Below are 26,221 nucleotides of genomic sequence, written 5' to 3' on the forward strand. Positions count from 1 at the left end.
AATGTTCTATCTTTGTTAGGCAACTGAAATACCCACTATTTTCTTCTCTTTATATTATAAAAGTTAGTATGTGGTTCAAATATCAGTGGTGTAACTGAGTGTAGGGATTTCTCAGGTGACAATCCCAACATCGCCACTCATCATTAGTGCGAACATCATTAGCACGTGCTTAAACTGTTTGTTGTCTTTATCGTTGTCTTCAAGAAAGGTGTGTTTATTACCTGATTAATGGCAATTAAAAAATAGATATTAACCGTAAATGAAACTATGTTCCGCCATTGCGTCAAGAAACACGCAACTGCACTAATACTCCACTTTTTCACTTTTTCTCCTTTTACACAAAACCGGCAATTATTTAATCTGCTCATCTCATCTTTCTTAGAACAGCCTTATCACCTCCAGTTTGCACCACGTGGCAACCGAGCGCGGAATGTTAAATTGCCAAGGTTGCGGATAAAAATAGAAAATCTTTATTATAAATAAATCCATTTTTCGTAACGATTTACAAATAGAGGCTTCGGTAGAGCGTTTCGGGCTTTAAAACTGTGGCGTAGGCTTATTTCGTCTATTTGGGCCCCAGTGCGCTTAAATAGATATCCACCGTTTATAATTAACTCACGCCGAACGCGATTTCGGCTAAAAATAAATCGGCCCAACATCGAGCGCTTTGTTTCAATCGAACGTGGCGCATTTCAAACAAAATGTTGTGGTTATACAATTGTTATTGTCCTATAAAAATAAATCTTCAATACGGGCGATACCTAGTTGTTGCATATACCCTTAGATGAGTATTCGGAAGTGATTTAAACAATAAACCATTGAAAAAATTATTTAAATTACACCGATGCAATTGCATATACATAATAAAATAACTTAATTTCCTCATTTTCATTGTTAGTAGATTTCTAAAATTTATTGAAAAAATGTCGTAAGTACCTACACTTAACATCAAACTTTTGATGAGAAACCGTATTGAAATTCTTTTAATTCTCCAAATAAACAACTGGAAGGAACTAGAATTCTCCGGCCTCATCATACCTCATAATTATTGTCAATGAACCATGATAAATGCAAATATACATAGCTTCAATTTAAATACCATTTTAAATTAATTCCACGAGAGAAATTTCCTGCAATTTATGGCGAAGAGTGCTGTTAAACTTTATTTTTTTATTTAAACCGAGGCATGGAATATGCACGTATGGAAAGTGTTTTTTTGCAGAAATATTAAATTTATTTATTTCATTTATTTTCAGTCATAGGACTAAACTAACAGCCATATTTGAAAACTGATGTTCGCGGCATCATATTAAATGCCGCTGCCCTTTGTGGTCCTCAAATTAAATAAATAATTACTTCACGAACACACAGACGACCATTATGTCTATATATTATGTGCAATTATCAATTATAAATTTTATTTGTATTGATTTTACATCATGTTAATTATCAATCATTTATTATTTTTATAGTAGAAGTATAACTGATACGATATCGATATTTGCGCCCCTTTCATAAGGACGGTTAGTAAATCAGGATAATAAATATTTCGGTTACGTATTAAATAGAATAATTAGCTAATATTTAATGCTAATTTATTATTTTCGATATTTTAAATTAATAATTTGACAATGCTTTGTATTTATATTTAAAAGGGTAACAAAAACGTAACATTTCGTCAAAAACTTTTTTTTTTACTTGTGGCTTGAATAGTTTTATAGTGCTTACTTGTAGTAAATAAATATTAAATTGTTTAGGTAAGATGTTATTTAATTGTAGTATTAACCGTTTGTTCTCGTGTTCATTAATTTTAAAATATCATGTATAAATATAGCGTTTTTACACTCAGTGATACACAATTAAATCGTTCTTTCGTACCTTTAATAAGAGCCAATTTCGCGTTGATCGAAGTCAACATAATGTCACTGGTCACTGTCAAATTTTCATTCTAACCTTTCTTTTGAAAGTGTGGTTTAATATTTTGCTGGGTTGATAAATTTTGCGTTAATTAGGCTTCTCTCTTTATTATTTTTACTTTTGTAACTGTTATTACTATAAACAACTAAAAATGAAAATACGCCGCTATAAGAAAGTAAGTAGAAACCTCTCCTTTTATGTTCAAAATTTTGGATTCCGGCAACCTTACCAACTCTTGGCAGATGGAACATTTTGTTTAGCAGCCCTTAACGTAAGTACTCTTCTTTTCTCTGTACCGTAACAACGTTAAAACCCTCACTTTTTCCTTTAGAACAAAGTCAACTTATCTAATGACCTCCCGAAGTACCTGCAAAGTGAAATAAAATTCATCACAACTCAATGTGCCATAATTGAAATGGAAAACTTGGGTTCCAAGCTACACGGCGCTCTGGTGATTTTAAAAAACTATGTAGTGCACAAATGTGGTCATGAGGACAGTGCAATCCCTGCTTTCGAGTGCTTATCAAACATGATATCTAGAGGGAATCCCAATCATTATATAGTGTGCACTCAAGACCGAGATCTGCAAGATAAAATTAGGAATCTAGTGGCTGCGCCATTGTTGTATTTGCATGTTAAAACACCAGTTTTAGAGCAACCTTCTGAGGTCTCAGTGAAGTGGACAGAGCATAAAAATGATGGTTTTGGACAACAAGAAGCAGAGAAGATTGCTAAACTCAAAGAATTAGAAGGAGTAGTTACAAATGAAGAAAAAATTAAGAGAAAAAGAAGAAAAAAGGGGCCGAATCCTTTGTCTTGTAAGAAGAAACAAAAAAAGTCACATGGAGGTATAAGTAAACCAGAGACAAAGTTGAATGTAGAGAAGAAAAAAAGAAAAAGAGTGAAAATTGCAAAGCATATTAAAGAGGAGATTTTGAAGAGGACTTTTGAGAAATTAAATACTGCTTTAAGTTAAAGGGAACCCTTTCATTCTGAGAACACATGAATGCATAAACATTGGGTCTAGAAGTTCTCAGGAGATACATTTTTATACCAGATTAAAATAATATATCTTTTTTACAAATGAGGTTAGTTGACAAAATCATTATTCTTCTCAGTTCAATACCTTTGATAGTGATGGCATAAATGCATTTTATTTGCACCAATTTGTTTCAAAATACAAATATTAAATTATTATATTAGGTTAAAGTTTGCTGGAATAGAAATGGAAGGAAGTAAACATATAAGATACCATGTGCCTATCGAACACATATTTATTTGTATATAAATTGGATTTGCTTATAACCAAGGACCACCTAATAGAGGCAGGCCCTACAGTGAAAAGACCAATAGAAATTGTTAATTATTCTTTGTAATGTTTATTGGTTATTAAACACTTCTTGTCATATACAGAGCGTTATTACTACATTTCTATACATAATTTTTGTTCATACAATCACTTCTACTGGCAGCTGCCGTTTCAAACTCCTACCTACATCATTAGACCCGTTGACAGATTATTATTAAAATTGCTACATCTCATATTAATATAATATACATCAGCATATATTTGTTTTTTTTAAATATATTCATAATAAGTTCAATATAATAATTATAATACAATAACATCACATACAAAATTTTAATATGTATAATATTGTAATAAGTAAAGAAAATCACAAGTCTGTCGTTAGTATTTAACTGTCTAATGCGCTAACGAAAGTGGTGCTGTACCTACAATTTGTGTAAACTTAAAATAAATAGCTAATCAGATAAGCAGTCTTCGGATGTATTGTCAGATACTTGATAAAGAAAAAGATGCTGGATTAAAAATTATTATGGACATGAGCACCATTCATAGAAATCTACTACTTACAGCTCTATCTAAATATACGAAGCTGAAAATAAGTACTTTGATATGTCCAACTCAATCACTATAAACTTTACTACATCACGATAATCCTAATGACTAGATGACACTTGTTTTGGAAGTTACTCGCTCGTTTTTGATTCGTTAGAGGAACGCAGTTTATATGAAAATGGCGTGGTTTAGGGACTAAAATTGACTTCCCTTTAGTGTTAATTATTGGCAGTGGCGTGGTTTAATTCGCACTTGCGTGAACTAGTCAAAGGGCAGTGAGTTTCCGTTGCTTGAAAGCTGGTGATTTGATAGGAGCATAAAAGTAACAATTCATCAATTTTGAGCTCTATTGAGAGCTTATGAACAATTGCCAATTACTCGTTGTAAATTAAATCACATAGTTTTTTGGACTTAAGAAATTCTTTCCTTCACTTCCTTTACACTTCACTGTTGTTTTGAACATTACAACACTTCTCCGTCATCAATGAAAGAATTTGCTCGAACTTCGCGTGCCTTTCAGAAGCATTCGCGAAGCATCCTCTGCTCCCCCACAAGAACTTCAAGTGAAATTCAGTTTTGAACATGTCCAAAGTCAGTTCTTCCATTCGAGCCTCTCCCAGCACGATTTCCGCATTCCTCTGGTACATTTGTTGCATCTCAGTATACTTCCTAGCCGTCTGCAAGTGGTTGAGAAGCGTGGTCAAGCCAAAATCTTGTGTGTTTAGTTCCCATTGGTTTAAGCAACTATTGGCCAGTTGACTCTGGTTCATAGGATTGAGGAAGTCTGGCAGATCCCGCTCAAGGATGAGAATCAGCGGTAATAAGTGGGGGATTGTTGTGTTTGGGGCTTGGGGATTTGAGCAACTGTTCATGTGTTTCAAGGTGGGCCGCAATTTAGCCTCGAAATTGAAGGCAGAATCGGTGTGTTTTTGGCGTAGCATGTGCCACGTCGTGTCCAGTTTTTCTACCTAAAAATGGAAACATTTTAAGTGGAAGTTTGTGAATGGAAGTAGTGACGTGCCTGAGGTAAACACAGGCCTAACATGATCCCGCAGAAACCAAAGAGGTTTCCCAGAGCAGTTTTCGTATCATTTGCCACTTCAATCCATTTATTCAAAGTTTCTGTTCGTTCTAAGTCATCTGCACAAGTCAGAATGCTAACTGCTACTAAAAGCTTCAAACATTCGGTCCTGAAAATTGCCAACTATTAATATATATATTACATGGTGTCCCTAAATAGCCATGTCAAACCATATCAATAGTACCCGGATTTGATACTATTTACATGCGTCCTAAATACATACCAGTCAATAGCATTAAGCATCAACTCAATGAAATTATAATATACTGAACGTTTCACAGTAGCTGCATTATAAAAGTTAACTTGATATAGAAAGTGCCTCCGCAAAAATGTCAAGAAATTGCGGATTGTTTCTTGATAATTTATTAGAACAAATGATTTTTTCTTTGATTGGCACAAAAGTTACCTTTTAGTGACACAAAATGTGTAACGTATAACTTACTGTTGAACCATTAACATCTTTTCATGCAGTAGGCAACGCAATATTTATTTTAAAACTTGAGTATTTAAAAAATCATTAATCTTTTTATTTTCCAACCCTAGGTATTTGTTGTAGATATATTTTTTCATTCATATTATATTTAAGGACATTATGTATTTTTTTATCTAACAACCAAACCACCTTTCAATTAAATCCATCCTAAACCGAGTCCCATGGGCCAGCGCACAAAGTTCCACTCCTCCACAAAGCCTCGTTTGATAGCTGTCACCCTCATATTTTCCGAACACCAAATCTAAATCTGTCCTCGTAAGATGATTGGCCAAGATTCGAGATCCCGACTCCGCTAAAGTCATCTTAATACTGCGCAGCGCCTGTCCGTCTAAAGGTTTATTCTCATTGACCGGTAGAAGCAGCGTTTGAAAATTCTCCAAGTCAAATCTACTACCAAAATCTATATATCGCACTTCTGGAAGCTCCATGAGCTTCTCTTCAATCTCCAAGTAATCGATTTGAACGAAGTTCTTTAGTGTTGTTGAAGACTCGGAGGTGGCCATGTTATAACGAGGGTTTTTAATCACCACGCCTTTAGGTGGAAGGTCTAAAGGGTCCCCTGCAGCTGAGCTTAGGGCTGAGTCGCCTGATCCGTTGCCGGAATCAGAGCCACTTGCATGATATGAGGTCACCCTTTGCAAACTAGGAGGGTAACTCAGTGTTGCGGACTCTATAGAGTCGGTACGAGGGAGAATTGGCAATCGTGAAGGTTTAGGAGGTGGAGATTCGATTCCCGAGTCGTCAGTTGTGCATCGCCGTTCTGCACAGGGAGACAAAGTTGGATCACTAGTTATCCTACAATTTATACAATTAAACCTTTCGAATTTGATAAATTACATTAAAAACTTGCCTACAGTGTCTGCCTAAAGTGTTAGCACTATTTGACAAGGTCAGTCTCGTATTATGCGTAGTACGAGGTAAAGAGTGTGTGGAAAACTTCCCACTTTCCGCTCCTACCGACCTCGTCATCAAAGGAGACTGAATCACTCCGTCGGCACTATTACATTTTTCCTGTGACATGCGATTGGCTTCTGCAGGAGTCAGAGAATGCGAGCGTTGCTTCTTTGACGGCAGCCTTTGGAGTGAAGAACATGAAAATTTGCCTGGTGGATCTGTGTAGTAATACCTTGGAGCTCCGTCTCTCCTTGTAGGCGAGCAACTAGGTCGAGAACTCTGCAGAGGGCCGTGTCGGTACTGCATACCGCCAATTGGGGTTGTTGTAGGGGAGGACAGTCGACTAGGAAGGGGAGTGGGGTATTTACTGGCGTAGAACGAAAGAGGATACATTCGGTTGACTGGAGTTTGAATGCGGGCTTCTGATGCTATGGTTATGGGTTTTCCTGAACCTAAATCGCGTTCGATTAGAAGTCGTTTTTCGGTGGCCAATGAATTGCCTTACCGACGTAGAAAGTTATTAAATCCTGAATAGTATCGAACGCTTCGTCTTCAAATTGATACTGAATGCGTTCGTAGACTGTATCAGGTTGCAGAAACATCTTATTTATAACAAAATGCAAGGGGTGACCTTTGGTGCGGCAGGTCAATACGTAGTTTCCAGGCTGTGAGGTGCAGTCTCGGATCTAGAAAAATAATTGAAGGGTTCAGGGCAAAACTCATTTTCTTTTTATTTCGGGAAATCAATAAAAAATTATTCTAAAGAAAAAACGAAGACATTGAAACAAATTTTAAGTTTTTTAATTAGATTTGGCTGAGGTATAGTTCAGCAGTTCTTGATTTTCTTTTTACAAAGGCTTCCAGCTGTACTAATTCAAACATTGAAAGAAAGTTTATAGAACTTCATATCAATACATAAATGTTACTTTGAGCTGAATTAACTTGGACATAATCATTATTAAAATACGTGATGGCTTGATCTGCAATTACTATATGATATAATAAATGCTCACGAATTTCAGTTTTTACGTTTTATTACTGATTAGTATTAAGTGTTAAAATAACACAAATTAAGATTAAGATTGCAAATCTTTATTGGTACCTAATGAAGACAATGTATTAATTCCTAAATCTATATAATTTAAAGTAGTGATGACTATAATCGACCTATATATTTTAAAAATGCAATCGTTTTGGCAATCGAATGATCATTCTAATCTGTATTCGAATACGATATAGTTTTGATAACTTTGTTTCGTATTCTACACTACCTGAATATGGGGATTGCTTTTTGGAATTTTGTCTATTTAAACTCTTATGCGCCACCAATATACCGACCTATGATTACAGATTTGTTTAAACTACTGAACTGCTTATACCTTTCTTATGTAGAGTCTTAGATAAAAACAAAAGATATAAAATCCGTGTGAATTGCACTTAGAGCCTACTTTACTACTTGGGGCAGTAGTTTCGATATAACAGATGTCGGCTTTGTCTAAGTTGATATAATGAAGAAAGATGGCTATATGACCCAGGATAGGTGATGCTAATAGTATTTTTTTTCAAGTTTGTTAAAATTTGCAGAGTGGCGACAAATAAGAATTTTAACAATAAAGGCAAAGTATTTTATTATACAGAGTGCAACAAATTGCTATCTAAGTACGGAAATATTAAAAATGAATAGATACGAATTCGTATACGATTAAGTCATGTAAAGTTGATGTTTTATATTATGTAGCGTTTATATGTATGTATGAGTGAATTCAAATCCTGTATTTATAATAGAATTCTAAGGCGAATATAGAAGAGCAAAACTTGATTAATTTGAACGTAGTCTTAATTCCCATGTTATCATTGAGAATATATAAAATGATCTCTTTAAATAATATTATCACCTCACGAGAGAAATGTCATTGTTTTACTGAAACAATAATAAAAAAAAGCAGACCAGAGGCTTACCAAGAAACACCCGTCCTCCTTCACTATATCCTCAGCTCTAGCCCGAGGGATAGCCCCATGGTACCAAGCATGTGACCGTAGATCCCGGCTATCTAGAGATAGCTCCCATTCGAGAGCCTTCCGGAGGTCGGCGGCATTTGCATTAGGATCGGCCGACGTATCCTAAAATAAAAGTTAAGAAAGTTTTTTTCTAGAACTGTGTATATTTACTACGTAACTTTAAGCGATAGTAAATCTATACTTAAACTAGAGAATAAAAAAATTCCACGGAATTCTAAGCCGTTCAAGTTTTGTCTCATTTAATTTCCTTTTGTCAATTATATGTTACATAAGACTAAATATGTCATGGGACGCCATTGATGTTTCATACGTTTGTTTATTACTGATTAGAAGTAAAGGCTGGATTCGCTCAAAAAAGTATATTTAGTGAATTATGCGTTAACACTCTTATTTTAGGCTTGAAGATAGACCCATACGCATTGCAGATAGATCTTACATATGTACATACCTGCGCATAACTTGAGTTAAATAGGTGCGCTACTGAGGTGCAGTTTAAGTTGACGTTAATGCAAGAGTCTCCTAGACTTTTGGGGATTGAAGGTCCGAAAATGTATCCGGATCTTAAAGGTCAGTGTTGATTTTTTCTCTTTTCGCCCTTCTGATTATGTCTTCTCTGTGAGTATATAGACATATTTATGGAGCCTCTTCACAATTGTTTATAAAACTTTTTTGATTTAGAAGAGATTATCCCTTCTAAGAAACGTCCAACATGTAGAGACCATCTTACCGTTATATTGGCAGAATTCTTTGGTACATCTATTTTGGTATTTTTATCCTGCACGGGTTCCTGCGTTGGCATGCAAGGAGACTCAATGTCGTCCATGCATACAAGTTTTACAGCAGGTTTGGCAGTAGCTGCAGTTATACAGGTAAAAATACCAAAACAATCTTAATGAATTTCAATTCTTAACTAAAACTTGTTAGATTTTTGCCCATGTGTCCGGTGCGCACGTAAATCCCGCAGTATCAATTAACGCCTTGATTTTAAACCAAATCACCTGGTATTACTTTCCCAGTTACTTTATAGCTCAAGTATTGGGATCCCTTGCTGGGGCTGGTCTTTTTTATGTAAGTCCCCCTTTCGAGATGGTTTTTGATTTGATTACAGCAATTTTAAGATTGTGACTAAAAGGGAGTATTTGGGTATTCAAAGCAATGGTCATGGGATGTGCGTGAATTCGCTTAGTGACTACATATCACCTTTACAGGTAATTACTATGAGATTTGAGTAGGCACAAACCTGCATTTTTTGATGAGTTTTAATGTTTCAGGGTTTTATGGTGGAAATTTGCCTTAGCATAATCCTCAACTTAGCAATCTGTGCATCATGGGATGCTCGTAATTCTAACAAATTGGACTCTGTTTCGTTGAAAATTGGTCTCCTCGTTGTGGTACTCAATCTTGGAGGCGTAAGTGATTCTTTTGTTAGTAACATTCTCTAGAAATCTTCTTCGAAAGTGGATCTCGCAATATTGTACTATGTTTCATATTTAATGTCATTTTAATTAAAGCAATTTCGGTATAATTAAAAATCAGCAAAAGGTATAGCAGCAATAGAGTAAAATATTTCTTTCCCTATGGAAATTGATATGCAGAAAAGAGAGAGGAAAGAATGAGCATTGGCGAAGTAGAATCTTTTCAGATTACTACGTTTTGATGGAGTATTGAAACTGCCGAATATTGACAATTTGGCGAAGATATATTATTATAAACATCTGCAATGAGTATAAAAAAAATTAATTTAGCAATATTACTCATTTATTTTGTATATCAAGTTGAAGAGAAAAAAATTAGTGAACATGTCTTGACTTAAACTGTAATGTTCACTGAAAATAGTGTAATGTTGTTTTTATCTAATTGAACGCAACTTTCTTACCAGCAACTTTAATTTTACGAAATTTTGATCCACAAAACCCTTACAAGAAATAATGGACATTTAAGAAGTAAAACATTCCAGATTACGGCGTTTCCATGGAGAATTGATATCGTTTTTATGTCAATATTCTGTTTTCTATTTCATGGCTTTTAGAAAAAAATCATTAAAACAGAAATTCAGGCAACATTCACTCCTCATAAATTCCTTGTAAATTAACTCAATCAATTGAATACGTGATAAATAAATATAAAATTAAATAGATATTATTTTAGAGGATTAATTATTAATATTATGTATAGAAGGGGGTTCAATGTTTTACATTCAATGTTAAAAAACAGAGAATTAAAGGAAGACTTCAAACTTGTGCCTGTGACGTTCATATTTCAGGTGGCGTATACCGGAGCCAGTATGAATCCTTCCCGAAGTTTCGGTCCTGCTGTACTTAGTGGGGATTATCAACACCACTGGGTAAGAGCAGCTTAAACTCGCTAATTTTCCAAGTGAATGATATGTTTCAGATTTACTGGTTTGGCCCGATAATCGGAGCAATAATAGCCTCCATAATGTACAAACTCTTCTTCGCGGATAAAAAAAGGTAACTCACCATGTTAATTAGGTTGTTAAGGCTTTTGCTTTGGATCGCGTCACTGACGATCCTCAAGTCGGTCCTGCAATAGAAAAACTTGTATATATATATAAAAATAAACATTGACAAATATTTCAAACTTTGAGGGGGCTATTTTGCTTTTTTTTAAAGCGATTAGTATAGTCTTCTGTTGAATCGCGAGAATTTATGTAATTTTAAGTAGCTTTTGGAGAGTTAAATCATGCCTAATGCACGTCTCTTGGTTTCTTTAGACAGTTCAGGCCAGTTCATGGTCTCAGTTTTGAATTTCAGACTGATGGTCAGTAAGTATTGATGAATGTAATTGATCTAACTTTAGATTAGATCTAAACTGTGTAACTCAGGTTAATCGAAAGTTTCGATTTTAGGTAAAACCGAGTTGGGTCTTTAATACCAAATTATAAACCGACGAAAGTAGAAAATACTGTTTAAAGCTGCTCGAAGTTGGGAAATTGTATTCATAATGCTAATTTAACTTAATTTTTTTTTATTTCACTCTTCGGGGTTTCCTACCCTCTATGATTTTCTTTGTTTTCATTCTAAGCTTTATCTATTTTTTCGCAATTCATTCTTCACTACATTCGCCGACTTTCCCCTATATAGACACACAAGCAACTCACCATTCTGCACTCTATCCCTATATCAATTCCTTCGTCTGAGTCACATGCCAAAGTTAACGGGCACCATCGCGGCCGCCGAAATAACACACAGCAGTTCCTTGGCCCCGGCCATTTATTTTAATAATCGAACTGGATCGGCCCCATTTCTGCTTTTACTCCTCACTACTGCACCATCGGCGCCCGGCTATATGAAGTTCTGTTTTTAACAGACAAAGTCGCTGTCTGTGTCGCGTTCCAGACTTGTCACAATTGACGTCGCCGAGCGCATCGGACGCCCATCGACGCCACAATGGGACATTTTTTCCGAATTTGTTATGGTCGCAATTTTAGCGCGAGCCACTTCCGCGATCGGTATTTTTACGGAGGGTCGTGCGTGAGTATGCGTGTGGTTGACACACCCCCACCATTCGGGCGACCCCTCTAGTATTGATTGGCATTGGGGCGCAGACGTTTTAGCCCCGTCTTTCTTTGATTTCAGGTGGATTTTAAATTAATATCAATTCGATCTCTCGTGTCAGATCTTCTGTCCTTTTAAGTTTTAGTAAGGACGTCTATTTGACACATTTGTTTCATTTGATGAATTTTTCAATTTTGGAAAAAATCTTTGTAAACTTAATTGCAAAAAGTATTTTTTGGGAGTGTTTTATTAGCTTAAAGCCTTTTCGGGCTCCAGTAGCTTCCCTGAGTGCCAGTCTTACGCACAATAGTCCTTCACCATGGGGGGTTATTTGCGTTGTACGACGAGGGTGAAATAATTGGGTGCTAATCAGGCTTTTCCACTTCATAAGATTCGTTTAACGTTAGATGCTGATCTCCTTGTCAACGTTAAAAATCAGTTTAGGGGGGCTCTTACAGTTATTTTTAATTGTATTTGTTTTTTTAGTATGTCTAACACTATTCTAAGTAATTTCGTAAATAGATGGTACTTAGTTTTGGTGACTGCAAATTATTATATGGGCTCAGAATATTGTAATGTTATAGAAAAGAAAAGATCTTTGGTATTTTTATTTTTTCCATTCGTACCTTTGCATATCACATGGGACATAGAAAAAAAATGCCATCTGCGATAGATTGTGAAACTGGCCACCATTTTGTGGTATATTTTCATGGCTATTCTTTTAATTCCAAAAACGTTTCATTTCACAAGTTAAGCAGACATGCACTTAGGACAACAGTCACATGAAATTCCATTCTCCTGAATTCAGAAATAATATATTTTGTATTATTTGTATTTTTGATCATTTTAATGATATCTTTGACGTTTGACTCATAAAAATGTTTGTGAATTAAATTTTGATGATTTGGTATAAGACCTGCTGAATATTGACAATTTGGTGGCTGTATATTTTGGTGTATGTAGATTTATGAATCCCTGCAGCTCTGTTTTTTACGAATTTGCATATATCAATTTGAAACACCATATTTCCTAAATTATTTTTTGTCTTTGATTCACCATGATTCATGTAAATAAAACAATTTTCCCGCCTGAAAACGACGACACCTGAATTCTCATCAACTTTCCTAGAATGTTTACCTTTTAATTATTTCTTTTGCCCGAGTTTACTGCATATACAGACATTCCTACATATTTAATTCGCAGTAAGTTGTGCAATAAAACCAACGCCTCGCACTTATTAACATTAAATTTGATTCACAAACGGTACAGTTTCAAAGTACTTACAGGGTATCCTCTCTCCCAATTTTCCTCCTCGGTTCCACAGCAACACTATGTCTAAGCGTCGCTTTTTTCGGGACATTTTCTGCAAACAAACCCTTTTACCAGCACCTTACCCGGGAATTACAGCGGCTCACCGTGATATTTCGCTCTGAGCAACGTTAAACTGCTAATAATAGTCGCTCTATGAGAAGACTTTTTGATCCCTAGCTCTTTAAGCTGCCATTCTGAAACTTCCAAGAGGTTTTCAACTCCCTGGTATTTCTCGAACTGTGGTGCATACTGCTCCAGATCCAAATCTCTGAGCCATTGTCTAATGTCTTTGTGTTTCGCTTTGGGGCTGGAAGTGACGTCTTTGGTTTCTTTTGCTAAACGACCGGATTTCCGACGAGGTAACGAGCCGAATTTGGACCAAGAAAGACCTTTAAAGCAAAGAAATAGTTAGTCGATGAAATGGATAATTTCTGATTAAACACTACTGCAAGAAAATTGAATTTCTCTTTAATTAAAACTAGGGCTTTTGCAAAGTTTGTTGCTAAATACAAGTTCATGAGTATTTATTCTCTACGGTGATAAGGCGCGATTTATCGATGGTTTACACCAGGCTGCATTAAAGTCGCATTTTATAGATAGGTTTCAATTTCATTTTGCAGCGTGGATTGCGTTTGAATTGCATTACCTACTATTAGATTATTTAGCTATTATCAATAGCTACTTAAGTAAATGTTCACCAGTATTCATCAAGGGTTCTCTCTCTATGAGTTCATTTGACAATTTGCAATTGCACGTAGCCATCTGGTATGCGGTGCTAACATTTCTGTTTTTGTAACTTGATCGTTATGGTACTGTTTTCACGTTGATGCATTTGTATTAATAATTATTATTGTTATTCATGTGGTGCGACATTATTATTTATACTAATGATTAAATACCTACTTACTGTGAATACTAGGTCTCTTCTTCAATTTACTGGCACTTTTCCCCATCTCTTACGACCCCAAAAACGCACTTTACCACAACTTTCTCACGTTTACTTTAATCTGATTATAAATTTAAACCAGCTTGGTCTCATTTGAAAGGTAATCTCTAAAGTAAAATGACCGATACGACAGTGTATCGGATCCTACATCCTGATCTAATCCTTCAATTTTGATCGATGAGATGGGAGGGTGCCGGTGTCCGTCGATCGTCTCTAGCTAGTACCAATTTTTTAGATTATCGAAAATTTTGAATTCGCGTTTAACAAAAATGACCGACGTAACTGTTATAAATAACCAGAACTCGTACTGCTTCTAGGCTGTTTGTTTAATGAATTGGCAATGTCAGCGGCAAAGGTTAACAGTTTTATTGCTTTTAATATGCATTTGCATATAATATATAAACCTTTCCCAGAGAGGGGCTTGTCGGAATTCACCCTTATGAAAAAAATATCACCAGTCAAACGCGGGAAGACATGAAAGGACAACGCACTTAGATCAGGTAGACGCGGAGGCCACCCCTAAGAACTGAATGGCACCGACGAACGTGTTTAAATTGTGAAACGGAAATGTTACACTTGAACACAGCAAATGGCGATCTGGTACTGGACTAGCTATTGTTTGTTCTTGCCGCTGGTACTTCATGGGTGCTGCTAGGATGACGCTAATAGGCAAGGTCGCTTACGTAACAATCACATAGCGGTGAGAACCCTTTAAATTTTATTATACAAATTAGCGCAATTGATATAGTTTTTTATATCCAAACTATTGGCTTGAGATTGTGAAAGTGGCATGAGAAGTGTAGACGCGATACTATATTCCCTTTATCGCCATTTTCTCGATATGGCTTTATCTTGTTTTTATTAAAGCAAATATTGATGCGGCCATAATAATATAAGGATGTATAGTAACTATGAGACCGATAAAACCTCACCTTGTGTAAGTACTGCTTTTTTCAGTTGCGGACCTATCCCAGTTGTCCGTTGATTATCTCCTTCCCTGCAGCACAAAAAATACTCATAATTAAATGACATGCAGTTTGATTAATTTTCTTGTAAGTTCTATCCTGTTTTAATTTGCTTCCTGATTTGCATTCGTTAATAGAATCTGATAGTTAAATAGAAGTTAAGCCGGATGAATAGGTAATAATTACAATTAGGGGTGCCTCCGCCACTGTATTCAGACCATAAAACTTACATTTTCCCATGGATTGACCGATGGTCATTTGAGGAAAGCAATTCCAATACGGTCAATACGTGGTCGAAGTACCTACCGCCGATGGGTTGTAAATACGTCACGTACCGAACAACATTGGTAGACTGAACGCCGATGCGGCTTTTAAGCAAAGAAGTGCTTATTGCAGGGTCGCTTTAGTTTATAAAAGTAAACTGGTTTGCATCTGGCTGTGCTATTAATTACAACCAATTTGTCGGAGTCGAGAGTGCTTCTGAGGGATTGTCTGTTAACGCTTCAGATGCTCAATATTATAATTTTTTTCACGAGGACAAGCCACATGTATCTGAGGAGATCGTTGAATTGAACGTTTTGATTTTTTATGCAATTTAAAAGAAAGTTCGCGATTACGCATTGAAGTTATAATAATGACTCGATCGTGGCAATCTGATTTTAAGTGGTAATTCAATTGGACGATACAATCTTAATTAGTAACTAATATGCTCATGAATTTCCTTTAAGTCAACAACAATGAATTTGTCGAATGCAATGTGCTCAGTAAACTCTATTGTTATCCTGGACTTCTTATTTTTGCATTTACAATGTACTAATGAAATAGATATTTAATTTTCGTTCACCATATCGTCAGGATTCGCAGCTGCAGCGAGTTCGTCACCTGACAAACGGTTATAGCTGATTCCGCGGTGGCGACACAAAATTTTGCGATTTAAAAATTTCTCTAGAAGGTGCACGAACCCATTTATTACTTGGCAAAATAATGTTTACTATTTAATTTTCATTTGTATCATTCTCAAAGACAATATAAGTGATTTTTATCTTGAATTATCGACAACAATGCAAAGCGACGTAAGATGGACGTCATCGATCTTCATAACCTCAAATTTCCCAATCAACAAAATTTTATCAAACAATAAGCTTTTATTTGTTTTTGTTGTTTATCTGACTGTGGAATGTTTATAATCGCCTGGAAACTTGGCCGCTGACCAGTCTAACGTTTATTCTCTTCAGACTACTAGTATGGACTCCTTGAAACTTTTCACATTTTATTGTATTGTTCTGTGTTGTGTCAGCCACGGAAGTCCCACTTTACACCCCGTGGTGTTCATTCCTGGGGACGGGGGTAACCAACTGGAGGCCAAGCTAAATAAGACCAACGTAGTACACTATATTTGTGAAAAAACCTCTAATGGCTATTTCAATATCTGGCTCAATATGGAGCTGTTAGTTCCTCTTGTAATTGATTGTTGGATAGATAACATTCGTTTGAACTATGACAATGTTACAAGAACTACAGCAGAACCCCCAGGAGTTGATATCAGAGTGCCCGGATTTGGAAATAGTGAAACTGTTGAATGGATCGATCCCAGCCATGCAGCCACAGGAGCCTATTTCAAAGACATTGGGAATTTGCTGGTGAGCATGGGTTATATTAGGAATGTCAGCATTAGAGGAGCTCCGTATGACTTCCGCAGAGGTCCTAATGAAAATAAAGATTATTTTATTCAACTGAAACAACTCATTGAAGACACATACAATCAAAACAATCAAACCTCAGTAATGCTTATAGTGCACTCAATGGGAGGGCCTATGTCCTTATATTTTCTCAATCAGCAGGAGCAAGCCTGGAAAGACAGATATATTAAGAGATTGGTTGCATTGAGTGGGGCTTGGGGTGGATCAATGAAAGCCATGAAGGTTTTTGCTATGGGTATGTTTATAATTTGTTTAAAGTAGTGTATCCAAATGTTAAAAATAGGGGATGATTTGGGGTCGTATGTGCTTCGCCCTAGTATTATGAAGGCAGAGCAAATGTCACAACCAAGCACTGCATGGCTGCTGCCTTCACCCCTGTTTTGGAAACCTGATGAAATATTGGTTGAGACTGAGAAAAAGAACTTTACATTGAGCAATTTAGAAGAGTTTTTCAAGTAGGTTTTGAATATTTTATAAGATGTAAATGAAAATGTGGTAAATTTAGGGGTCTCAATTTTATGGATGGATGGGAGATGCATAAAGATATGAAGCCCTATCAGGTAAATTTTAAGCCCCCAGGAGTGGAAGTTCACTGCTTATATGGCACTGGAGTGGATACAGTGGAAAGGTAAAAATAACCACAATAATTTTTCTCATTAATTAATTTTTGCCAAACACTTTGCATCATGGAGTATTTAAAATTTTTTACTTAAATTTTTGATAATATTAATAATTTGGTTCAATGCATTTTTATATAATTTTTGCTCCTTTGGTTTAAAATGATTTATTTTGATTGGGAACATATTTTGATTATGATTGATCAAGCTGTTTAATTAAACAAAGAGGGGACAATCCACGTCATTATAAATACATTTCAGCATTATCATGTCAGAGATGTAATTAATTAGTGAATTTTCTTCGACTTTGTCTTATCAGAACACCACTTCTTATCAGAACTTAATCTGAATTGGCTGTTATCTGTCCACAAAACTAAGTCACTAACCTGATTTCTGTTCATAGCTTGATAGAAACATTTCTGAACATATATTGAAATTAAAACAGAAAAAGTATTATCAGTAAATAAACAACTTATATAAAATCTTTCTTGAAAATTCTGGCAACAGCATAAACTCCTCTTTCAGACTTTACTATAAACCTGGAACCTGGTTAGATGGTACCCCTACCCTAATAAATGGTGACGGAGATGGTACCGTGAATACCCGGTCTTTGGAAGGCTGCCGCTACTGGCTAACTTTGCAGAAGCAAAAAATATTCTATCAATCCTTCCCTAAAGTGGACCATCTGGCCATATTGCACAGCAATCTCACTTTGCAATATGTGAGTAGCTTAGTGCATTCAGATGAGCCCAGTGCAAAAGAATATGTAGCGAAGTCCAACAAGCTTGACATGCATTGGATTAAAAAAATTATACCACATCAAAAAGTGAGCTCAGAAAACAAGACAAAAAGTTTTTCATTTAGGAACGAGCCTTTGGGACCAGTGTTGTATGTTAATGATGTCTGAAGATGGAAAAGGTAAGTCTAATTATTGAGGTTTGATAATAATACTCTTGGTGACAAGTAGTCAAATTTCTCACCTTCCTATAACATTCAAATGTGTAAATTTCTGATGCAATAACTTTGAACGTTATGGAAAATTTACAGTGCCTGAACTTTCTTCAAAATATATTTTTGTGTCATATTATAATCTTTTTATTATACTTCTGTTAATTTGTCAGAAATTGGAAATAGAGAAATAGGTGGTATATGCTTTAATTATCAAATTTTCTAAATTTAGAAAATTTTATGCTACATTTGGCTTGTAAAAATTTTATCATCCACTGGTGTATACCAAAAATCAAGTATTTGTATTTATTTCATCTCAGAGAAATTTTACCATATGTAATGTATAACATTCATGCATTGAAAATTATCAATTAACTTCAAGGGAATGGATGAATTTTTTTATGCTTAAACATGTTGGGAAAATTCTTGCATGATTTCTCTAATAAATAAAAAGCGTGCAGGTATAAACAACCAATTATATATTTTTTAAAACTTAGTCACTACCACATCATTGCATTTGTTACAAAAAGAATGAATATAACATTTTTTTTGGTATGCAGTAATTTGGAGACACTTTTAGATCACTGACATACAACAATTATTTATACGGAATAGTAATAACGCTTAAGGTCTTAATTGTCCCAGTAAACAGGCCTCCATCCTAATCAATCGCCACTATTTCTAGAGTCTTTCAGTCTACACGTAAAACAAAAAACATTAACACAACAATAAATGCATTTTGATTATTAAAAATTATACTTAAACTTTAGGAAAGTTGATAAAGCAATATAATCACATATTTGACGAACATTCACGGTACAAGGAACGAAAAATGACGCCCACGTCTACTGTAAAGAAGGCGAAAATAACAAAATAATGGCTTTTACTTCTAGGGCGGCCATCTTGCTTCAATTTGGGGAGATTGGTGGTATAATTGGAGTCCCACACTAGTGAGCATCAAGTACGATAATTTAACTGAATTTTTCCACTCTTTTTGTTTTATTATGTCTTTGCGCAACGTGTCAAGCTTACATGGGTAGCTTTTGCCAGCCATAGCGTCGCACCGAGTGCGCACTTTTCACTTGACCGAATTTGACATTACCTACCGATGAGGGTGATGTGTGTTAGTAACTTTCTAATGTTTCCATTTTGCTTATTAAAGGTTGCATTTATTTTTTTAGTTTAAACTAAGAACTGACGCTTTTTACTACTGAATACAAAATGGCCGCCTACAGACTTTTGTGTTTGACAAAATTTTGTCACATACTCTTCAGTCGATGACCAGTGAAAATTCCATGTATCATATCACAACAAAACCTCAATTTAAATCCTCGAATAAATAAACAAAAAAAGAGAGATATTATTTGACATATAAAAATAGGCTCTTTTGTATAACATTGCACATATTCTATAGCCCACTTCGCCTCTAAAAGCTGCTATAAAACCTCTTACGTATCAGATCCCTCACCGATCCCGAAGACATCACCCTATGTCATGTATTAAAAATACTAGAAACATACATTCCGAGTTTAGATTAAGGGCTTAGGAACAATGAAACTTACCTCAGAAATGGTAGCCGCCCGTCACCACCATATTTCATGTAGTAGAGATACCCGATAAGGACTGTGGCCGTTGCAAATACTAGCCCCAGTCCGCCGCGTCTGCCAAAAACCAACCACGCGGGTATTCGGTTGTTAATGCGTAGCCACAGACTCGTGTTCCGTCTCAGATTGTTGCGCACTCGTTGTTCGTTCTTCTTCCTTTCTGCCGTTCTTAAAATTAAACGTTCGCACTCAAGAAAATATAGGGAAAATCGAGTGCAACATTTAGAAGCTATTTACAGAGTTTTATGTGAGCGATGGCTACGAGGAACTACGGAAGCTATTAATACTAGATAGAAACCAAGAGAGAACACCTTCTTCACTACACCAAACACCTTTCTCAACACGAAAAGCAAGTTAAACTCTACGTACTCTCTGTCCACGCGTTTCTTCACCAACTTTTCCAGTTTTTCAGGAGGATAATCTTCGTAATGCTTCATAGCGTTCATCAGAATGGATTCGAAATCTAGATTATCGGGAATTTGGGACAAGAGACAGTGGATACTTGCCATATCACAGCCTAATAAAATCCTATATTAAAATTTAGAAAATGACAAAAAACATAAAAGTACCTTCAGCAAAAATTTCATTTCTCCTCCACACAACTAAAGCAGTGGCCACGTACAAGGGCATCAAGGGCGGTGTTGCCAAAAAATAATCGTACAACCGCACCACGTCTTTGTATTGGTTCAAAGAGTGTCCGAACCATGTGAGGTACCATGGAAGAGCGAACATGGTGCCCACACTAGCACTGTATTCAATAAATTTTATATATTTGTTACTGATTTTCAAAGAAAGCTTACCTGTCCATGAAATTGTGCAGATCTTTGTCGATGTTATAGAGCAAAGCGTAGATGTAATTTAAACGATAGTCGGTTTTTTCCATTGTGGGTTCCATGCATTCACGAAGATTTTCGGTGCTAAGTTTTTCCATTATTCTGAATGCTACTGCCTCGCCTACCACCAAGAGGAATGTTATGGCAACGTCATGGTAACCCTAAAGATTTGACAAAAAAAATGTATATTGCGAATAAAAAATGTGTGAAGAATATAGAAAATGCTGTAATAATTATTTACGTAATATCACATTTTACGAGGCGAATCAGTTTATGACCGTACTGACAGATATGATGAGCTGGAAAAAATTTCGTTATATACATATTGCTTACAACGTTTTATGATCAATTTAATGCCAATTTGTTAATAATTTAACTTTTAGGTCGAAATTAAATCCCAATATACCCCTAAGAAATACTTATCCGAATATCTACGAAATGCTTCTTTCAGTCATTATAAGTTCTATAAAAAAAAAGGTGTTTGATAGCTGCTTTACTATACTATGATTATATATTTGCCTGTTTACTATATTAGGACCATAATCTATCAAATTTATGGCCGCCAAACGGTATCATATCATATCTTTACAATCAAATCGGATGTAAATAAAATAATACCACCGATAATAATTAATATTGAAGAACGGAAAACAACTACTAATAACGCGTAAAAATAAACATGATCTGCAATACGTTTTCTACGTCCACGCAAGGTTGCGAAATCATTTTGATTATTTATTTCCAGTCAAACGACCTTAAGATATTAGTCAAAGATAAAATATATTCGTGTAATAACGTCGATAGATGTTTTTCATCGAATCGCAAACTTTTTAACGGTGATAATTCGCTCCAAAGCCGTTATATATATACTTATATGGTAATAACGTGACAGAAAATTCTATATGTGGACCGTATATCAGAAACATTTCTAGGCTGAAATAAAAGCACTGAGTAGATAACTTTCTACTATGTATGAAACTCTTTGATAGATATGGGAGTATTGAGAAATTTCCCTTTGAACTTTAAAAGTGTTTATTTCTCCCGATTAAAAAAGCTCCAGGCGCTTGATGCGCTGGTAAGTTTAAACAAATTCTGAAGCATCTGCTTCATCTCCTTATAACAAATTATTGATACATTTTAACGGATTTTAATTGATCGATTTCTAAACCGTTAATAATGACATATACGATTTTTCTAGTTTACCTACCTAATCTTTATTTATTATCAGAATAATCTTATAACTGTTTGGTACTTTTAGACGTAATAAGATTAATGTGAAGTAATATGTGAGGAAATGGGAGCCCTTAGATTGCTTCACCATACATTACATAATAATTTCACTTTTCAAAGGATAGCGAATTTAAGTACAGCTTCGATTCTGGTAAGAAATTTGCATTTTATAATCCAGTTGTAAAGTCAGAAAAATGTCCTTCAAATATTACAAAATTCAAAGATATGGTTAATAAGAAAAATAAGTAGGTACTCATTAATATGTACGCCGGTATGGAATTACTACTGACATATTTTGAATTCAAATGGTGAAAGATGAAGAAAGTCTATATTTTGTACTTAGATGAATCAAATATAAAGTTCGCTCATTCAAAAACTATCTCTTAAAGTGTTCAGACAAAATGAATACTGTAAACAGACACAATGTGACTTAAAAAATGTAAAAATAAAATCACAAAAAACTGAACAAATGATAGAGGAATTTATATTTCTGACTATACCGATAAAGAACACAGTATTAGTATTTCAAACCAAGACATTAAATCAAAATGAATGATACTGCATATACATCAGGGCCCTTTCACAATCTAAAAAATAATTTTTTATACCTCGGCCGACTAATTAAACATAGGATTTATGATTTTTATGAAGTTAATTTGGTAAGTACCTCATTGCCATATTTTTCTACAATAAATTAGGAAAATTATTTAATAAAATTAACTGAAAAATTGTATTATAAAGATTAAGATATTAGATTATTGATGTTAAATCAACTTTTTGCATTCAGAAAAGTAGGGAATTACTCACCTGATAGTATCTTAAATGTGGATATTTGATTATGACTCTCAATATCAAAACTGTAAGTTGATCTTGCAAGGCCACCCTTTGTCCATATGGAATGCCTGGAGGAAATCTCTTTAGTGACCTATTTACATCTAAGACTACTTGTTGATACTCTGGATGACTAGATAGCTCTTCTAGGGAAGGGATAATTTCGTTTTTGCTTGGATCTACTTCAAGTAGCAATGGCCAAACTGTATACCTCAAATCATCTAATAATAATTAATGAAATATCAATTTCTAAATGAGGAACACAACGAGTACCTGCCACCAAACCAAATTTACTAATTGCTAAATTCTTCCATGTCTTTAACGTGGTATTATCATTGCCTATAGCAGCTTTGATTTGATTCCATTTTTCTTTCTCGGCAGGAGTCTCGGTACCTTTTATCATAATAGCACAGATATAGGTTTTTGAAATTTATTTGTCTAGTACTTACTTCGTTCAAATCTCAATTCAGACCTAGTATCTTGAATATCCTCTTCAAAACTACATTCTGAGGGTTTTCCTGAGCTGCTGTTGACCAGATAGGTAGTCTCCTCGTCCAGACTGCTAATCTCAGAATCGAAATTCTCCATCACCCTTCGGATAAGCGAAATTTAGGCTTCACTTTGTCATCATGTAGATTAAGAAGTATTTAAGGAGATACAAACAAAATTGAAAAAAATAATTTTAGTTTTTACACGAAAAAGATAACCTAAAACCAAATTTCTGGCAAAATGTCAGTGATAAATAGCGTCAACACTTAATAAGTTTCCTCTCTTTATCACTCTCCTATTGGTCCATGCAACAAAAAGAGATCCAGAATGATTGTGCATTATAAACGTACGGAATTTGAATTAAAACTAGTTTCGGCGCGTAACAAAAGTTTCAAGTATAAAAATTATTGATTCTGAAGCTCCTGGTAATAGTTTCAAACAAATCGAAGACGCTATAGATGCTCACAAGCTTTAATGTCAATACATGCAACGTTTACAAACTCGGCAATCTGTTGAATATAAGACAAATTCAATGTTTCACAATCTTATAGATATTACAGAAGCACTGTAGTTTTTCATATTTCGTTCGTTTCCACTTCCTTTCGGTACACAGATTTAAAAATTACCATTGTGCGTAGAAGTGCTTTGTGTGCGTAAAGTAAACGGGAACAAAGCTTGAAAAAAATAATATGAATAAACGGAACGTGTTGAATGAAATAGCCATTCCCAATAATTTGACTCAGTTGGACAAGTGTCTCTCGATGTTAGATTTGCTTACATATTTTTCAAAATCTTCAGTGTAAAGGTTATAACAAGCATCTCGTATCACTCTTTTCCTGGAACTTCTTTTGGAGAAGTGAAGACCTTAATTCCGACATCAGAAGCACATCGAATTCGAAGATAAATGAGAAATGCCCTTACGCAACTCAAGTAAAGAACCTAATGTAGCTTGGAGGGTTGAAAATTGGTAGTCTTCCATCAAAGTAGGTTTGGAAAATGGGGATAAAGTAGGGGAGGGTATTTTCTAAATTTTTGACACAACTATAGCGCAAGCTCGTCATACGAAGTGAGTCGTAAACGTCCGAACAGGCGCCGAACATAGAATGTCAACAAACAAAAATTGAGGTTCGGTTTTATTTGAAAGGTGTAAAACCAAATAATGTCTGAAGAAAGTCCCATTTCCTTAAATATTTTCAATGTTTTATATAAAAATTTATAACGTTTACGTTTGTTGTTAATAAAAAATAATATGGAGGCTGTTATTAGCAATGTAGGTATATCAATGTAGGAATATTAATCGACAATAATACAAATAAAACTTTGTAGCATTGAATATTGAAATTCAAATTTGTTTTAGACTACAAAAAATGCCAGAGATGCAACAGAAACCATACTCCTTATCGTGCCTTCGTTATTTTTTATGGTGATAGCAGTTTTCATCTCCTCTCTCCTGTTACCGAAGCATTCCATAGTCGCCTTCCTCTTGGAATTTGTAGTCATTGTTGTGCCTGCAGTTCTTAACATCACCATTCTCTCAGGCTATGTAACCAATATTGTTGCAATAACTTGTTTCCTCCTCGGAATACATTTATTAGTTTATGTAGTATATGTGTGTTGCAAGCGCCTAAAAAATATCCGCCCAAGTAAAAGAATTGTTAACCCACGCAAAAAGGACTACATTACCAACTGTAGGGCTACCATCAACATGATTTCTGTGATAGCAATTTTAGCAGTAGATTTTGATATATTTCCTTCACGGTATTCAAAAACACATAGAACAGGTTTCAGCCTCATGGATGTGGGAGTTGGGCTGTATGTGTTTGCCAATGCCATTGTTGCACCTGAAGTGAGAGGCAAGAAAGACTCAATTAAAAGCTCTATTAAGGGATCATTGATACTATTGATTCTTGGCATATTGAGGCTGGTTCTTACAAAGGTGACACATTACAAGGTGTCTAAAATTGAATATGGGGAGCACTGGAACTTCTTCATTACTCTTGCCTTCATCAAAATCTTCTCTTCTTGCATTTTATATGTTATTAAGGTGAAATATATATTTATTAATGCCACTCTTATAACAATTGCACATGAGGCTTTAATTCAGTATTCATTCAAACACTGGGTGTTTGATATACATGAGAGAAAAAATCTCCTTGATGCCAACAAGGAAGGTTTAGTGTCAATTATAGGGTATGTAGCTCTGTATCTTTATGCCCTTTATTTTGCATATATGATAAAAGTTACAGGAAAAAGTTTTAGAGTAACTAACATAAAAGCTTGTATGTGCACGGTGTTTACTTTCGTCATGACTATAATTTGCAACTATAACTTTGAAGTATCTAGGCGTTTAGCCAATGCAGGCTACATATTTTGGGTATTGTTTATAGGAATTTTCATGCTGTGGTTATTCTATTTAGCTGAAAATGGAGAAAAATTCCTCTTACAGAACAAGATGAGAAAATTTGTATGTTCCCCCTTCTTATATGAAGCCATTAACTACAATGGCTTGATATTTTTTTTAGTGGGAAATGTCGTAACTGGCATAATCAATTTAGTATTACGCACGAGGCTTGTACAGTCGTTTGTTGCTGTAATGCTTTTAATGGGATATATGTTTTTCAATTGTTCTATAGTTTTTGTGCTGTATTCGATAAGGTGGAAACTCAATTTTTGAGTTTTTGCATAGAATTGATTATATAAAGTAACATTGTGTAGTGTATGGTTTTAGAGAATGGACCAATACTCTCTTTTTATGGATGTAATTTAATAATTAATGTGCTTTTTGTTTTTATGTGAGCATAATAATGTATAACTATTGTACTATATGACAAGGATTTACTAATTAACTATTAGGGACTATAATATTGTTATTTAGAATAATATAGTTATGGAAATATTAAGACAATTTTTTTAAAATTAATAAACATTTTTTGTTTAAATTTTGAATTAATTTTTTTAAAAATT

General features: G+C 34.9%; 6 protein-coding genes across 21 annotated transcripts; 4 read left to right on the top strand and 2 right to left on the bottom strand.

Annotated features, from left to right (window-relative positions):
* Positions 1–122: 122 nt before the first annotated feature.
* LOC136347566 (rRNA-processing protein UTP23 homolog) lies at positions 123–3,325 on the top strand. Of its 2 annotated transcripts, XR_010733507.1 has the most exons (3): positions 123–2,188; positions 2,249–3,005; positions 3,121–3,325. XR_010733507.1 is itself a non-coding variant. In XM_066297664.1 (2 exons), exons 1-2 carry the CDS (start codon positions 2,069–2,071, stop codon positions 2,891–2,893), a joined length of 765 nt encoding a protein of 254 aa, XP_066153761.1. In that variant the 5' UTR covers positions 123–2,068; the 3' UTR covers positions 2,894–3,325. The 2 variants fall into 2 exon arrangements, 1 of the variants encoding a protein (XP_066153761.1); XM_066297664.1 differs by having other exon boundaries at positions 2,249–3,325.
* LOC136347246 (breast cancer anti-estrogen resistance protein 3 homolog) lies at positions 3,270–15,342 on the bottom strand. 6 transcript variants are annotated; one of them, XM_066297071.1, is made up of 12 exons: positions 15,236–15,342; positions 14,973–15,037; positions 13,199–13,483; positions 13,068–13,146; positions 10,746–10,809; positions 8,206–8,367; positions 6,752–6,932; positions 6,479–6,698; positions 6,203–6,427; positions 5,482–6,147; positions 4,800–4,968; positions 3,270–4,746 (listed from the first exon to the last, which is right to left on the bottom strand). In XM_066297071.1, coding segments are annotated over exons 1-12 (2,649 nt in total). In that variant the 5' UTR covers positions 15,238–15,342; the 3' UTR covers positions 3,270–4,215. The 6 variants fall into 6 exon arrangements, with proteins under 6 accessions (XP_066153168.1, XP_066153189.1, XP_066153148.1 ...); XM_066297092.1 differs by lacking the exon at positions 14,973–15,037 and having other exon boundaries at positions 15,236–15,308; XM_066297051.1 differs by lacking the exon at positions 15,236–15,342 and having other exon boundaries at positions 14,973–15,072.
* Positions 8,670–14,535, top strand: LOC136347549 (aquaporin AQPAe.a-like). Of its 3 annotated transcripts, none has more exons than XM_066297634.1 (8): positions 8,670–8,832; positions 8,944–9,134; positions 9,190–9,333; positions 9,384–9,473; positions 9,537–9,674; positions 10,529–10,609; positions 10,660–10,736; positions 14,454–14,535. In XM_066297634.1, the coding sequence occupies exons 1-8, from the start codon at positions 8,772–8,774 to the stop codon at positions 14,533–14,535; spliced, it is 864 nt and encodes a 287-aa protein (XP_066153731.1). In that variant the 5' UTR covers positions 8,670–8,771. The 3 variants fall into 3 exon arrangements, with proteins under 3 accessions (XP_066153731.1, XP_066153739.1, XP_066153746.1); XM_066297642.1 differs by having other exon boundaries at positions 8,947–9,134; XM_066297649.1 differs by lacking the exon at positions 14,454–14,535 and adding an exon at positions 11,368–11,468 and having other exon boundaries at positions 10,660–10,733.
* Positions 15,343–16,249: 907 nt separating the features above from the next.
* LOC136347413 (lysosomal phospholipase A and acyltransferase-like) lies at positions 16,250–19,442 on the top strand. 2 transcript variants are annotated; one of them, XM_066297403.1, is made up of 6 exons: positions 16,250–16,645; positions 16,844–16,940; positions 16,989–17,160; positions 17,211–17,333; positions 17,848–18,240; positions 19,164–19,442. In XM_066297403.1, the coding sequence occupies exons 1-5, from the start codon at positions 16,250–16,252 to the stop codon at positions 18,227–18,229; spliced, it is 1,170 nt and encodes a 389-aa protein (XP_066153500.1). In that variant the 3' UTR covers positions 18,230–18,240; positions 19,164–19,442. The 2 variants fall into 2 exon arrangements, with proteins under 2 accessions (XP_066153500.1, XP_066153491.1); XM_066297394.1 differs by having other exon boundaries at positions 16,250–16,940.
* Positions 16,661–23,487, bottom strand: LOC136347438 (TBC1 domain family member 20). Of its 3 annotated transcripts, XR_010733497.1 has the most exons (9): positions 23,218–23,487; positions 23,042–23,161; positions 22,745–22,989; positions 20,675–20,868; positions 20,444–20,622; positions 20,244–20,391; positions 19,833–20,042; positions 16,766–16,854; positions 16,661–16,709 (listed from the first exon to the last, which is right to left on the bottom strand). XR_010733497.1 is itself a non-coding variant. In XM_066297440.1 (8 exons), exons 1-8 carry the CDS (start codon positions 23,354–23,356, stop codon positions 18,936–18,938), a joined length of 1,266 nt encoding a protein of 421 aa, XP_066153537.1. In that variant the 5' UTR covers positions 23,357–23,487; the 3' UTR covers positions 18,733–18,935. The 3 variants fall into 3 exon arrangements, 2 of the variants coding, with proteins under 2 accessions (XP_066153537.1, XP_066153550.1); XM_066297440.1 differs by lacking the exons at positions 16,661–16,709; positions 16,766–16,854 and adding an exon at positions 18,733–18,966; XM_066297453.1 differs by lacking the exons at positions 16,661–16,709; positions 16,766–16,854 and adding an exon at positions 18,733–19,778.
* LOC136347390 (uncharacterized) lies at positions 21,471–26,196 on the top strand. 5 transcript variants are annotated; one of them, XM_066297337.1, is made up of 2 exons: positions 21,471–21,782; positions 24,615–26,196. In XM_066297337.1, the coding sequence occupies exons 1-2, from the start codon at positions 21,699–21,701 to the stop codon at positions 25,929–25,931; spliced, it is 1,401 nt and encodes a 466-aa protein (XP_066153434.1). In that variant the 5' UTR covers positions 21,471–21,698; the 3' UTR covers positions 25,932–26,196. The 5 variants fall into 5 exon arrangements, with proteins under 5 accessions (XP_066153434.1, XP_066153426.1, XP_066153416.1 ...); XM_066297329.1 differs by lacking the exon at positions 21,471–21,782 and adding an exon at positions 21,934–22,088; XM_066297319.1 differs by lacking the exon at positions 21,471–21,782 and adding an exon at positions 22,152–22,596.
* The last annotated feature ends 25 nt before the right edge of the window (positions 26,197–26,221 follow it).

This window comes from Euwallacea fornicatus, chromosome 2 (assembly GCF_040115645.1).
Source record: "Euwallacea fornicatus isolate EFF26 chromosome 2, ASM4011564v1, whole genome shotgun sequence".
NCBI lineage: Eukaryota > Metazoa > Arthropoda > Insecta > Coleoptera > Curculionidae > Euwallacea > Euwallacea fornicatus.

Coding starts and splice junctions, on each gene's coding strand:
- LOC136347566 (XM_066297664.1), top strand. CDS start 2,069: ATGAAAATACGCCGCTATAAGAAAGTAAGTAGAAACCTCTCCTTTTAT. Junction 2,189..2,248: donor TTTGTTTAGCAGCCCTTAAC/GTAAGTACTCTT, acceptor TTTTTCCTTTAG/AACAAAGTCAACTTATCTAA.
- LOC136347549 (XM_066297634.1), top strand. CDS start 8,772: ATGCAAGAGTCTCCTAGACTTTTGGGGATTGAAGGTCCGAAAATGTAT. Junction 9,675..10,528: donor TGGTACTCAATCTTGGAGGC/GTAAGTGATTCT, acceptor TTCATATTTCAG/GTGGCGTATACCGGAGCCAG. Junction 10,737..14,453: donor TTCTTCGCGGATAAAAAAAG/GTAACTCACCAT, acceptor AACCTTTCCCAG/AGAGGGGCTTGTCGGAATTC.
- LOC136347246 (XM_066297051.1), bottom strand. CDS start 15,072: ATGTCATTTAATTATGAGTATTTTTTGTGCTGCAGGGAAGGAGATAAT. Junction 13,484..14,972: donor AAAAGCAGTACTTACACAAG/GTGAGGTTTTAT, acceptor TTTGCTTTAAAG/GTCTTTCTTGGTCCAAATTC. Junction 6,699..6,751: donor TTTAATAACTTTCTACGTCG/GTAAGGCAATTC, acceptor AACGCGATTTAG/GTTCAGGAAAACCCATAACC.
- LOC136347413 (XM_066297394.1), top strand. CDS start 16,250: ATGGACTCCTTGAAACTTTTCACATTTTATTGTATTGTTCTGTGTTGT. Junction 16,941..16,988: donor CATGAAGGTTTTTGCTATGG/GTATGTTTATAA, acceptor TGTTAAAAATAG/GGGATGATTTGGGGTCGTAT. Junction 17,334..17,847: donor GGAGTGGATACAGTGGAAAG/GTAAAAATAACC, acceptor CTCCTCTTTCAG/ACTTTACTATAAACCTGGAA.
- LOC136347390 (XM_066297319.1), top strand. CDS start 22,486: ATGAATGATACTGCATATACATCAGGGCCCTTTCACAATCTAAAAAAT. Junction 22,597..24,614: donor ATTTTTATGAAGTTAATTTG/GTAAGTACCTCA, acceptor AATTTGTTTTAG/ACTACAAAAAATGCCAGAGA.
- LOC136347438 (XM_066297440.1), bottom strand. CDS start 23,356: ATGGAGAATTTCGATTCTGAGATTAGCAGTCTGGACGAGGAGACTACC. Junction 22,990..23,041: donor TAAATTTGGTTTGGTGGCAG/GTACTCGTTGTG, acceptor AATTATTATTAG/ATGATTTGAGGTATACAGTT. Junction 20,392..20,443: donor AAATGAAATTTTTGCTGAAG/GTACTTTTATGT, acceptor GGATTTTATTAG/GCTGTGATATGGCAAGTATC.